Genomic DNA, 14,908 nt, shown 5'->3' with positions numbered 1-14,908 from the left:
AACACATCGTGAGTAAAACCTGCAATTTTTGTCACTATCTGTCCTTTGCTTAACTTTAGCTGCTATTGACTGGAAAAAATGAAAAGGCTAATGTGGGTGCCAGCAGTCCTGGCAGAATGTATTGTTCTGCACTGGCACTGAGTGAAATGTGTGCCCTATTTCTTTTTTTTTTGGGGGGGGGGGTAACTACTGAGTCTCTAATGTGACTTTGGACACACAGTGTGGGGGTTGAGTGGGAGGATATTTGAAGATTGAAGTGTTGTCACAACTGGCCTGAACAGCTATGTGTAACATGAATATCACAATCATGATGCAGACCGATGAAGGTCTGAGAAGCCATTAGTTCTCTGGGAGGAAGCAAGTTCAAGGCCATTTTGTTGTTGTTGTTGTTGTTGTTGTTGTTGTTGTTGTTGTTGTTTCGAGACAGGGTTTTTCTTGTAGCCCTGGCTGTCCTGGAACTTACTCTGTAGACCAGGCTGGCCTTGAACTCAGAAATCTGCCTGCCTCTGCCTCCCAAGTGCTGGGATTAAAGGCATGCACCACCACTGCCCGGTTCAAGGTCATTTCTAAGTTCCAACTTCCACCTTTTACTAACTGAAGTCCTTGAGCCAGGCTCTATTTGCAAAATCTAGTATATTGATTTCCAATGCCTATTTGTTATCAGGGTTCTGACAAAGTAGCACTTCTTAGCCTTTTACAGTGTGTAAGCCACATGTAACTTCACCTAATTCTTAGATTTTTCGATGGTTCGGAAAAGACAACCTAGTGAGGCAGCAGAGGCCAGAGACCAGCTGTATGTAATGTGTAGGGTGAGGAAGGGATCAGCAAAGGAATCCAGAAGGGATTTCTGGGGAGTGCATAGATATTGGAGAGTTCATGCTGAAAGAGAACAGGAAGTACACAGATCGGATCCTGAGTTGTTAGATTAGCAGAACTCAGGAAGAGGTTAACACTGTATAAAGGTTAGAAAAACTTCTATAGTCCATGACTCCCAATCTTAACCAGGGCCATTGTTGTAGATTTTGGCAATGTCTGGAGATATTTTAACTGTCTGCTTGGAGGTTGCTGGCATTCATGTTGAGAATACATACAACGAGAAATCTTTTCTTTTTTAAAAGCTAAAAACTGGGCACCTGTTTCAGGATTGATGTAAGAAGCCAAGAATATCAGAAACTACAACAGAGGAGACCAAAGTAAAGAATGACCTGAGAGTGAAAGGGTCCCTGGGCTAATGTTAGAGTAGTAGGGTGCCAACAATCCAAATATGCCATTACACTGGGCCACTGAAATTGTTCTTACACGATTCATCTGTCAATCACAGCTCCTGACCTCATATGACAGGTAAGGTGCTTTACAAGGCAATCATGAATAATTTCACCAATTGTAAAATTATGTACAAATGGAAATATGTAAATATTTTGCTCTTCTCTAAATTTCAGGATTCTTTATGTTGGTTCTGTTGTTTACTAATAATATACATACAGGACTAACAAGTGGGAATTTAATCTTTCATATTAAAGTTAATTTGTTGAATTTAAGTTTCAATAGAAACATAATTTTTTTAAGCTGTTTAGAGAAAATGTTAAGCTTTCAGGTTTCAGTGACTATCTCTTGAGAAATTGATGTTATTTTTAACAGGATCAATTCTGATTTACCAAATGTGCATCTATTCAGAGAGCCAGAATCATATAAAAGATCCAGAATCAATCAAACCTCAATCTCACCGGATGTGCGACTGTGCCAACCCATGGGGAAACTGTACACGATGTATTGCAGTTCTTATCTTGAGAGAGGAAGAAACAAATTTGACCAATTAAAAATAAAATGATAGGGCTGAAGGGATGGCACAGAGGTTAAGCGCACTGGCTGCCCTGTGTTGGTTCCCAGCACCCACATGGAAGGAAGGGGTCACAACCATTTCTAACTGCAGTTCCAGGGGATTTGATACCAACTTTTTGCCTACACACACCAGACACATATGTGGTACACATATATACATGGAGGGAATATATATTCATACACATAAAATTCAATATGTGAAAAAGTGAAAACTATTTTGAAACAGAAAAGCATGAAGAGTAGAAATCAAGCAGTGCTGGGCTTCAGGTATCTCCATTTCTGTGACAGGAAGTTACTGAGGATCTCCCGCAGTGCTGGCCCATTGATTACATAAAGTTCGTGCCCCTGGAGGACTCACAGTAAAATCATATGCACACTAAAGGGAATGAGAGATGGGGCTAATTAGGCTTCTGCCCTCATGAATGAATTAATTAACAGATAAAAGGTTTTCTTCTTGGCAATTGGTCTGTCTTAGATGTGGTTTGGAAAGTTCTTTCATACAATTGCTGTTTCTTCCCATATTTGGACTCTCTTTTATAACTTACAGAGTCTCTGGTATTCTGTTATTAAAAACAAAAACTGGCCTAATGCAATACAATCAGAGACAAGGTTCTTTTTATCTTTACAATTGCCCCTGATGTTTCTTTAATAATTGAAAAGAAACAGAAATACATACTGTTGTTAATGGGATTTTTAATACGTATTAATACTGCAGTTGTATGCTTTAGTAATAATCACCAAGGGACTGAACGAGCAGCTACGCACAGTCTTTTGTGGAGTGCATGACAAGCCAGGACAACTCAAGCTCTATGGATCTCTTACTCAAATTGATCTTCCCACCATTTAAGACAATGAGTGTTAAGTCATGAACATCCTACAAGAATGATAAATCAACAATGGCAGCTTCTACATGCTCATTCCCCAAAGCAAAGCAAAACAAAGGTCTTCTCACAGGAGTTAAACAGGTGAGCTCCAGTCTGCCACAAGCAGGTGTCTGAGAACATATATTCTAAGCTACCAACTTATAGAGGAAGAACCAGAAATGGCTGGCCTTCTCCTGTGTCTCTTGTGTGTTGTGTTGTTGTGACCCTGGAGTGTGGATGTGACCCTGGACATCTCCTGAAAGCCAGAAATCCCACGTGAATGATTTTGTTGGAGTAAGTCATAACCTGTGGCCTTCCTGATTAGGTTTGCAGCATCACCAGCAGGCCTCATGTAATGTTGCAGCTAGGACATTTGAGTATTTGGGTAATAGATTAAATGCTAAAGTGGGAATGAGTCCATAGGATGGCACCCCTGTGACTGTACAATTGCACAGTCAGAAGCTGTACCTTGAATTCATTAGCATTATTAGAAATCTTTTCTCCACCACCTCTGTATTCAACCAGTGCTAGAATTGCCTAACACATCACAGAATTTCTTCCTTTGATTGCTGTATGTTAGAGATGTATGGAGCACATTTTAAATTAATCGACAAAACAGTAATGGAAGGATGATATGCAAATTAAAGAGTGTAAAAGAAAGCTGAAATTATAAAGTAATTTCTGTTAAGTCACCTCTAATACTTCAAAAGTGCTGGTATTTATTTCAACAAACAGCATCTGCAAATCCAGCCAAGTCTTAGTAGCTTCCCCAAATTCCTGCTCCAAGACTGCTGGGTTCCACCACAAGACGGTGTTTGCCTGCTATCTAGTGGCCACTTTCTAGTACTGCCGAGATGTGTGTTGAAATGCCGGGCCGCCAGAGAACAAAATTCCTGTTGTAAAGTTCTAGATCTAATAAAAGAATCAGAAACAGAGCTTCGTTGACATGATGGAGGAAATTATTTAGAGCAAGTATGGGAAGAATGAAATTTCAAATATAAAATAATTCAAACGCCAACTCTTAAGTGGGTTGGACTGAAAAACTATTTACATAACTACTGTTGCATAAAGAAACACTACAGTTTTCCCAGAGGAAAATGTCTCCTAACCATCAGCCTCAATCCACATGTATTTAAAACAGTGATTGTCAGCCTGTGGGTCACAACTCCTTTAGGGGGGTCTGACGACCTTTTCACAAGGGGTTGCCTAAAACCATCGGAAAACACAGATATTTACATGATAAATTAATAACAGTGGCGAAATTACAGTTATTAAGTAGCAGCAGCGATAATTTTATGGTTGAGGATCAATACAACAGAGGAACTAGGTTACTAAGGGGCATTAGGGGGTCTCAGCATTAGCAACGTTGAGAACCACTGTCTTTTTTTTTAAATTAGGTATTTATTTCATTTACATTTCCAATGCTATCCCAAAAGTCCCCCACCCGCTCGCCAAACCACTCCCCCAGCCACCCACTCCCACTTCTTGGCCCTGGAATTCCCCTGTACTGAGGCAGATAAAGTTTGCACGACCAATGGGCCTCTCTTTCCACTGATGGCCAACTAGGCCATCTTCTGATACATATGCAGCTAGAGACACGAGCTCTGGGGGGTATTGGGTAGTTCATATTGTTGTTCCACCTATAGGGTTTCAGATCCCTTTAGCTCCTTGGTTACTTTCTCTAGCTCCTCCATTGGGGGCCCTGTGATCCATCCAATAGCTGACTGTGAGCATCCACTTATGTGTTTGCCATATCTGGGGATCCATCCCATAATCAGCCTCCAAACACTGACACCATTGCATACACTAGCAAGATTTTGCTGAAAGGACCCAGATATAGCTGTCTCTTGTGAGACTAGGCCGGGGCCTTGCAAACACAGAGAACCACTGTCTTAAAAGCATCTTTAGCATGCTTTCTTGTTTTAAGAGCAACTGCAAAGCGCATGCTGCACTTTTAATACCCAAGAGAAAAGGTGAGCAGTGATACCCTCCTCCGGCGTCCGTGCACTTAGCTTCCTTTGTGCATGAGCTCAAAAGCAAACACATGCTAGTTTGGGACTGATGGGACCAGAAGTCCCATTAGCATTTGTCTTTCTGTGCTTTCTGATTTTCCCCAAGATTAAGGAAGGTTTCCTTTCTGAGCAGTAACTAAACCCTCTTCCACCAACTACAAATGTGTCTCTACAGCCCCGTGTGGCTTTAGAATCTAAGGCTTCTCACAACACACGTTCTGCTGTGAATGACAGTGTTTTCACTGGAAACTAAGGTACCATTAAGCAGTCATTGTTAAGGGTTATTTGAAGCATTTAATCTATATCCATGGGTCGGTAAGTAGATAGGTATACAGTAGGGAGATAGCTAATGGTAAGGTAGCAGTGTTAAATAATGGAGATTAAATACACTGATGTAAAAACATGCAATTGTGCAAAAATGAGCAGCGTGACCCATAAAATTACAAACCTACCTGGGGCCCCTTGAGCTCCACGGTATACACAGTCCACTCCTCATGTATAGCTACATTTTATATTGTAAGATAGCTGACATGCATACCACATGTACAAGCTCAGACCAAAAATGCCACCTGCACACCCCAGCACAAATCCTTGGCCTACGAGCAAGCTCAGCACTTGTCCTAAGAAGATGTTCAAGCCTCAAGTGGGGATTTCGCAGGGACTCCGCCAGCTCCTGCACCTTTTTCACCCTGAGAGATAAGACCCCGAGTGAAGCCACTAAAGGCCCTAAGGTGTCAGTAACATAAAGCTGCCAAGTAGTCATGGAGTATGACTTCTAAGGTGTCCTCACACTCAGCATTCCAATCCCTGGAGCTTGCTTTAAAACAGAAATGAGACAACTTCCCCCAAAATGAGGTAGGGCTACTATCTGGCAAGCCCTGTCCCACCCCATGAGACTCTCAAGCGAACACTTAGCTTCTCTGATTGGCAACATCGACTACGGAAACCACTTTTCCATTGACCCTATGTTCATTCTACAAGAGATGTGAGTATGCCAAGCCCACAGAGCATTTCTCATTATCTGCAGATGGATGTGTGGACTCACCAGACTGTTCATTTTGGAAGAGGAGGACCCCGTTCTGTGCTTTCTCAAGCTGCTGGCTTCCACATGCCCATCCTTCGGCTTTAAGACCATTCTGCTGCTCCCCGCTGTCCCTTCAGAGGAGGACCGCAGCCGCCGCTCTATATATCTTCCTTCTCGGTATGGACTGAGGCTACTGGCAAGAACTTTTGCAAGACAGATAAAGAAAAATGAATATCAATGCTTAAATGGAGTTATTAATCAATATACTATTTTAAGATAATGAAAAATCCTAGAATGATTCAAAAGGTCTCGACCTCAGAAAAAGTTCTGCATTTGTAGTAACAATTTGTTTACTCCCTTTTGAAGACTCACAGCAGTCACAGAAACAAATCTGTGGACCATCCCTCAGGCATCTGAGGCAGGAGCAGTGCTGTTGTTTCCAGGCCAGCACTGACTTCATGAACAGTTAGGGTTAGCCTGGGCTACCAAGTAGCAGTTTGTTTCAAAAGTATCAAACAAAAGTGCTATATCAGATATGCTCAAAACAAATTTGTGTATTTAGACTACAAAATTTGTTGTGTTCTGAAGGGACTTGCGATTTTTGATATGTCATTTGATTTATCTTTAATTTTATTTGATATTTTGATATTTTAGATCATTCATATAATATAGTATAACTATTAAGAATCTGAATTTTGTATCAAGATAACATCCACCTGCTGTGCTACACAATAGCTTGTTTTTAGATCTGCAAATCTGAAACACAGGGAGCCAAACAGTTCCCACCCAGCCCATGGGTCATCTGCCTGTGTGACTGAGGGTGTGTATCCTCCCTGAGCCCCAGTCCTCTTGCTTAAGAAAGAGTTAACAACTATAAGAGCAGGTGAAATCCTTTTAATTAATGTTTATAAACAGCAGACACTATCTCTGGATACATAAGCATCTTTTTCAGCATTTAGAAAGTTACTACATTAGCAGTGCTAATAACAGAGAAAATAGTAAATTATAGCACACAAAATAGTCAAAAGAGTGGGGACATATTCAACAATTGCCTTGAGTATTTTCTGGAACCAAAGTGAAATAATTCACACAGACACACACTCAAACAAACTCACATGCACACACATAAATACAGTCCTATACACACACTCATCTTACAGTCAAAGTGAAGGCATTTAAAACTACATAGCTAGTTAGTGTTGAGGTGGACTTTAACCTTGGCAGGCTTTCTAACTCCACTTATTTCATAGCCTGCAATCCCTCTGAATTGCCTTATAGAATTTATTTGTACTGAAACATGGATTCTAGCTAATAGAGTTTTGTTGAGAGAGGAAGCAGAATTTCATTTTCACACATTTCCTTCCTGAAGATTTTGACTGGCATGCTTTTATTTCATTAGCAAGAAAGCACCAATGCTTCTTCAGTCACATTCCAAGTGGAGTTTCTGTCCTTCCACCTCCTTTTCAGGTCAGAATAGCAGAAATAATACAGCTAAGGAAAATGGGTAACAAAAAACTTACATTTTCATTATAGCTGAGGGAAGTTTAAAACCAAAGCAAAGATTTAACAGAAATTATAAATACAAAGGAAACGTGCCTTTCATTCACGATATGGCGTAAAAATAATTGTTCAAATAAAATGAAGATTAATGTACATAATTTTTGCACGAGGAAAATCTGCATACCTTTGGCAGCACTCGCTTCATATCCATAAGACGTTTTGTTAAAAACATGATCCCCAGAGGAAGGGATTACCCTTGAATCCGAGACAGGGTGGACCCCTTTAAAGCGTTCAGCCAATGCCTTGTGCTGGTCATAGGAGCCCAGTGTCCTGGGCGAGCCTGTCCTCAGCGCTGGTTCACCAGCGTGTGCCAAGGGGCTCTCTCCTCTTTGATGATGGGCCGGTAAATGGGTCTCTGGATCACTCCCATTCCCAACAGAGAGCTCAGTGCTTTGTAGTGACACTTCCCTCCGGTTACCAGCAGGGGTCTCTGGTGAAGAATGCAGTTCAGTGCTGCACCGACCTTCTAGCCTGTACCTCCCTGGAGACATCACACAGGGCGCAGTCCCCACAAATTCCATCTTTGTCTTTGAGACAGCAGTAAGACTGGAAGTGGGCTGAGAGGTAGCATCATTGTGGCCAAAATTGTCACAGTGTGATGCCGTGCTTCCACTTTTAGGAAAGGCATCTGCCTCAGACAAAGAATCTTCAGTCAAGGCCAAAAATTCTGAAGGGGTCTGAGCTGTGGTCAGGTCAGCAGAAAGCAGAGGCGACTGTAAGGAACTTCCTGCGCGCTCTGTTACATCCACAGAGCAAGATGGGGAAGGTCTCCCTAAGGCGGCTTCCTGCTCTTGGTATTGTGCAATTGCCAGCGAGAACTCAGGCTGCTGTATCAATGAAGTGGATTGGCTCTGAGGAACCGACTTACAAAACTTATAGTGAGATGAGAAGGACTTGGGGAGCAGCTTCTTGGTGGACTGTTTAATAGAACGGCGACTTTGTTCTTCTGTGAATCCAGAATCGTCCCCTTCACTTCTGCCAGAACTTAGACAGTTTATAAAGACATTCTTATTAGTTGAAGGCTCCTTTTCCCTTTCAAAATCTTCCGTCAAAGACCTTGTTATCTTCTTACTTCGTGAACTGCTGAAACCCACAGAGTGTCTTCCCCTGGTTTTGACGTGTTCCTCCAAACTTAGTTTCTGCATATTGCTGTGACTGGGTTGAGCACCATTGGAAATACTAAGGTTCTGCTCAGTGGGTTCTGGCTTAGGTTCACTGCCCTTCTTATGGTGGAAGCTGATAGAGGGAGCACGGAAGATGCTCCTGCGTTTTCCCGTGCTCCCTGAGCTCGAGTTAGTGCTGGAAGGGGAGGAGCTATGCACACCAGCGGTGTTGCTGGAGGAAGGTGAAGAAGGCAGAGAATCATGTCTTCTGTTAATACTTTTCCTGAATATTGGCAACCGGGAGACCAGGGTACATCGTCTTGATCCTGAGTCCCCCATTGGGACCCCAAGGGTTTCACTGTGGTAGCCAATTTAGCAGCCTGAAAAAGTTAAAACAAAAAAGGCAAGTCAGTAAAATTCAGTCTTGACCAGGACCCAGTAAAGCAAAATGCAGCTTTTCAAAACAAAGAATGAAATTTGGTTTACACTAAAATAATAGAATGCCAAAGTTCAAGGTTTAAGGAAATAAAAAAAATAATTCACAAACATGTATTAAAATCTTACTATGAATTTAAAAATTCGGGATTATTACAAGTATTTAATCTACTAAAAAGTGTGCTAAGTTGGGAAACACAAGGTTATTATAATTAAACATGGCCATAGGTGATCTATACAACTTAACAGAAGCACAGACTAGAGACAGTGGCAAGCCAGGCGCTAAAATATGCACTCATGAAAAAAAAAAAAAAAAACAGTTGGAAATATGGTGTCCAACACAGGAAGCTTAGGGATTATCAGACTGCTGATAAAAGAAACTCAGTTACCCAGGACATAGGGAAGAGGTACAGACTAGTTAGGTGAGGGAAAAGACTACGAGCTGAGAGAAAGACTTGAGGTCATAATCACGAGAGCAACAATAATGAACAAATCAGAAACCCCAAAGGTTATTAAGGTTGGAGCACCTGGTGTGGAGTGTGGAGCAGGAGATGGGAAAGTGGTTGCTATACTCCACTAATTTGATGCAAAAGGACTTCTCAGATCTGATATCTTCTTTTATTAAAATTCAAGTTAGTAGTAATGCCACTGGCAGTTTATAGCACAGAAAAGGGTAACCTGCTAATGTCAGCAACTAATGAAGCAAAGCAAGACTAAGAATCTGAGCCTTCTCTATGGAGGCTGGCTTGTGGTCAGTAAAGGATACAGGATGCTCTGCATTCCCTGGCATGAGGAGCAGAGAGCTGATGGCATGCTTTCACTGCAGAGAGAATTCCTCAGATGCTCAACCTTACAGCAACATACACATTCAACTCTTCTGCCCTGGTAACGTTTTATACCTCATATAGCATAGTTGGCTCTTGTTTGGATAAAAGATCTCACTTAATTATTGCATATCTGATTGCTTTTTCTTATGGTGTTGGAGCTGAAACCCAGTGAGCTGAGCACAGACATATAAGCATTCATTCTACCACTGCTGTGTGGCTGAAAGTAGCTAGTTCAAGTTATTACTTTGGCTTCCCAATATTGATGCGCTGAAATCTAGATCTGTGTACTAAAAATAATACCATTTTCCACTAAGTATTTTTTAATTCATCCAAATATTTATCACAGCAACAGATATGAAGCTAAAATACTTATAAAGTTGTGTCTTAGTGTTTTTCATGTGTCCTTAGTTTTTATTAAATACTCCCCATCCTATCCTCTTGCCCATCTCTCAACCCCACAACAACACTGCCAAATCTTCCTCTTTCTACCTTCATGTATGTTCTATTAACCCCTTTCTCCCTAAGACCCCTTCTCTATAACATGGGTCCTTTCTAGCTGCCTTTTATGGATACTCCATATTAAACATGTGAATCTAAAATTTCAATGCTAAAATCCACATAAGACAGAGAACATGCAGCATTTGTCTCTCCAGTACTGGGTTTTCCTACTTACTTTAATATTGCTCAATTCCATCCATCTTCTTGCAAATCACATGGTTCTATTTTTCTTAACAACTGAATGAAACTATTTTGCATATGTATGACATTTTCATGGTACACAGGCTACTCTCACTGCTGTTGGCTGTCCTCATAACTAGATGATAAAACCCTATTGCTGAAGACATTACACACTTTAGTTGCAGGGCCCTGGAACTGATCTAAAAGCTTCCTCCCTGGTAATGGGGAAAGCAATCAATGCTCTTACCCAGTTGTAGACCGGAGATGCTACATACAATACTAGCTAGGCAACATATTCTCACTAGTTCGATAGCAACATGAATGTTACAGGAGAAACTAGACACTTTCTATTTGCATTTCCATCCTGCTACGTGGGGGGACAGGGAGAGGGGGGACTCATATCTGTTTCTGTTAATCACATGGCTAAGGAGATCATGAGCTCTAGAGTGAAACTGATCAGCTTGACTAAATAAGTATGCTATAATTCCTACCAAAATACTATCATCATTGACATTTGTGTATCAAAACATTCCTTGACCTTTTTCTTAGCATTTCTTGTTAGAATCAGCACTCCAACTGAAAGAGTAGCTCAACTGTAGGTCTCTTTAGCGAGTATTCAAAAGACTAACATGTGAAAATGTTTTCAGGAAAGTTTCTATACTAAGCAAATTTTTCATGTGCGTAAATACTGCAAATGGTGAGAGCTCTGCCTTGTTTTGATTTGTTAAGGGGAACTCTGCCCTTAAGTAGATAGAAAATCTATTAAAATAGAAGGTTCTTTAACTCCTTATGCCATGCATAAGAACTGTAATCAGTTTCAAGGTTGTTGTGTAGCTGCTGCCCTCCATCAAAGGCCTATCTCTGGGGGGTTGAATGAGCCCGGCCCCAACTCACTCCTGTATTTGAGTGCTTGGTCCCTATGTAGTGGAACTGTTTTAAAGGGTTAAGTATCGCCTTGTTGGAGGGGGTGTGACACTGGTGCCACACTCACTGCGATGATGATCACAGACTCAATCTTTGAAACTTTTAACCAATTAAAAGCTTTCTTTTAGATAGATAGATAGATAGATAGATAGATAGATAGACAGGTAGATAGATAAAGAGGCTACTTAACTTTATTTTACACGAAGCCTCATTTCCTACTGGACAGGTAAAAATACCTGTAGCTTGTTTTCCCATAGTCTTGAGACTCAGTGGGGCCCGATTTTTGTCTAAATCTCCAAAGCGACCCCTCTGCTGAATGCCCCTCTCTATACTACTTTTACCTTCTTCCTGCTAATAGCCAAGACTGTATCAGTTTGCATAGTTATTCCATCAAATAACAAATACACTAATACCTAGTACTGGATGGATTTTCAAGCAGGTATGCTTGCTCTGAGCACATCAATATTTTAAGCACAAATAAACATTGTGCCACAACTTATCTGAAGCTTAACAGAAGTCTTCCAAATTATGAAAAGTCATTTATCTAAAATTGTGATTAGACACCCGAGACATATTTATAATATAACATTGAACAAATTGATTAAAACGGGGTCTCCTCTCACCACTTTCATTAAGCAAGAGATGCGTTGTAAGACTGACATAGTAATTTCATTTCTCTTAACTAGGCTATTATAATTATAAATGTAGCCTTCTAATGCCTTAATAAAGCTTACATATACTCTAGGAAATGAGAGAAACATCTTTTCTTAATTACTGTGTTGTATCCTGTGTGTGTGTTGGGGGCGGGGCTAAGTGCTGATACGCCCACGCCATATCACACATGGAAGTCAGAGGAGAACCCTGGGGACCTCCCTCCCTCCTCCTACTGGGCGCTGTCAGAGCTGAGCCCAGGTCATCAGGCTTTAACACTGAGACACCTCACAGTTCCTCCTTTCTCAGCTATCATCCCATCTTTCTTAGTCACATGTTATATAAATATGCAGATTGAAGGCCATTGCCTAGGGGCTTCGGCTACCACAAGGATTATCTGCTTTAGATAAAACAAACTTTATACATACATTAAAAGTACCCCTTCCTGAAGATGCAATTGGCAATAAAGAAATCTGTGACTGCAAATGAAAGCTCTGTGAATTACCAGTATCATGAACAAGAACACTAGGAATGATCATCTCATAGAGGCTGTGATGATAACTTGGTAGTTAAGAGAGCTGATTGTTCTGTCAAAGAAACCGGGTCCATTCCCCAGCACCCATGTGGCAGTACAGAACAGCCTGTAACTCCAGTTCTAAGGGGCCTCACACACTCTCCTGGCCTCCAGCACCTTCATGCATGTAGTATGCATACAGAGAAACAAACACAGATGCAAACAAAAGATAATAAAAATAAATAAGCCTTTAAAAATAAATTATTTCATGGGAACTACTACCACATCAGAAATCCATGGCCTTCCTTTCATTGGGCGCACATTCAGTCTCTAGTGTTTGATGTTGGGCTTTATTCAAGCAAATGTATGGGGCCTGAAACACATAGTATGAAAGCAAGGGACACATGCGACCTGCAGTACATAGGCAATAAGAAAACAGTCACTCACCCAAATCTGGGCTCATAAATAACTTGTCCTTCTGAAAATGACCTACTACAAAGAATACTTTCACATTTTATTAAAAACATCTCCTAAGTTGTATTTCTTATTTGGATTTTAAAACAATATCAAATTATTATTTGAAGATTTTGTGAAGAAAGCAGCAAAATTTGAGTCTTGTCCCAGCCCTATTATTTCTCAGAAGAGTTTTCAGAAAATGACCACAAAAAGACAAAATGACCAATCTCAAGAGAAAGTCTACTCTACTTGGGAAAACACAGGAAAGAAAATTCACAGACACAAATTGTTTATAAGTAACAACTTTCAACTTTCAATCATGCAGAAATAAATCATATGTAACAATCTCAAGGTACATACTTTGAGGAGGCTTCCCGGCAACTCTGTCTAATGATGCTGAGTCTACAGTACCGGCTGAGTGTCCAGGGTTTGGCTGGAAAGACATCTGCTCTAGGCAGTACAAGCTGTTTACTCAGCAACTTGTACTCTAACTATCATGTCACTTTCCTGTGAATGCACATTAAAGATGCTTTATTTAATCTCTCATGCAAAAGGGAAATCATGGAAGTATTTTGAACATATAATCATTCCTACAGCACAGACAATGGCTACTCTGTCAGTAGGATCAGGGAAGACACCAAGGGATCCACTACAAATGGTCTTCAGTCACAGAACAGGAGCAAGATTATGCATCCAGGCATGACAGGATCAGATATCATATCATGGAAAGTAAGCAGTTAACTAATAAAGTATTAAATTCATATGTAATTAGCCACTGTGAACATATTATCTTACTCTGAAGTAAAATAAAAATATAAATATTATTGCTTGCATAAGACACAAGTGCTTCTTAATGCGGTTTTCCCACAGGAATAGGTATATAAGTAAAGTCAGACTGCCCCAATTGGACTTTCATAGAATAATCCTATAGTCAAAGAGAAAGAATAGATCAAAAGTAACATAATAAGACAGTTACAACAAAAAGGGACAAACCTCTTCAAAGCAAGAGTTCTGGTAGACTCTGCGAAGCAGAGGAGATTCTTATCTGAATGACTGGGACATGTTTAGATACATATTTAGAAATAGTAAGATTGACACCATCACCATACATGATCATAACTCTTGGTTGTCTTCTAAGACAATAAAAATAGAAGACACAGATCAAAATGAGTTTTCACAGAGACTAGTAAGTTGTGAAACCAACAACAATCGTGTGTGTGTGTACGTGTACGTGTATGTGTATGCAAGGTTAAGACATAAACAAGAGCACATTCATGTTTAAACAATGTATAGTTCTTATACGGTATTTAAATGTGTGTGACAGCTAACGTGTTGGTGCTGTGAGCAGGGGTGACTCTCCTTCAACTTGGGATTTCCCCAAGTCCTCACCTGGACACAACCAGTTCATAGCTATTTTAGACTTCACATCTGCTTACCTAACCACAGCCACCATAGAAAGTGTGTCGGAAGCTGAGAGACTCAAGTGCCAGTGGGGCTGAGGTTAGTCTGACTGTCCACTGTCACTGAATAAATCATGACGTGAGCAATATGGCAAACATTATTTAACTAATCTCTCATAGAAACAGGCCATCCTTTATCTGAATGCTTGGGTATAATAATGTTTATGATTTTGCATTTTGAAATAGATGTATAGATGTAAGGAATGTCACGAATGGCACATAAAGAATAAAGTTAAAATCTATCCTTTATTCCACATACATTTTGTATACATAAACTGGGCATGACTTTCTATTGTATTTTCAGTGTACCTGTGCAGGGTCTGGCATGGCCTTGGTGGGGACAAATTGGCATGGTTCCTGTCCCTAGGAGAGGGCCAGCCAATGTGGACCTGCACAAGTGTTGATGACTGCTGTGGGCATAAGACTTGTTTGTACAATAGTGTACATATTTTCACATTCCTGTGAGGAAGGTCTTCTTTGTTAATGTTAATGACTTCATGATAATCTGAGATAGCATGAGTCCAGGAGGCAAAGGTGTGGCTAATGTCTCAGAAAATGGTAA

General features: G+C 40.6%; 1 protein-coding gene across 6 annotated transcripts in view; it reads right to left on the bottom strand.

The window, feature by feature from the left end:
* Window positions 1–14,908, bottom strand: part of Ccser1 (coiled-coil serine rich 1) — a 1,202,904-nt gene that overhangs the window by 1,063,269 nt on the left and 124,727 nt on the right. For all 6 annotated transcript variants that reach the window (XR_868854.3, XM_011241297.3, XM_006505955.2 and 3 more), the window contains exons 2-3: window positions 7,423–8,781; window positions 5,760–5,941 (exon numbers count right to left, since the gene is read on the bottom strand). Coding sequence is in view for 5 of the 6 variants with exons in the window: in XM_011241297.3 (XP_011239599.1) it covers window positions 5,760–5,941; window positions 7,423–8,740 (1,500 nt within the window). In the remaining variant the exon portion in view is untranslated. The remainder of the gene's footprint in view (window positions 1–5,759; window positions 5,942–7,422; window positions 8,782–14,908) is intronic.

This window comes from Mus musculus, chromosome 6 (genome assembly GCF_000001635.26).
Source record: "Mus musculus strain C57BL/6J chromosome 6, GRCm38.p6 C57BL/6J".
NCBI classification, from domain to species: domain Eukaryota; kingdom Metazoa; phylum Chordata; class Mammalia; order Rodentia; family Muridae; genus Mus; species Mus musculus.
This window is presented reverse-complemented; position numbering and strand designations above follow the sequence as displayed.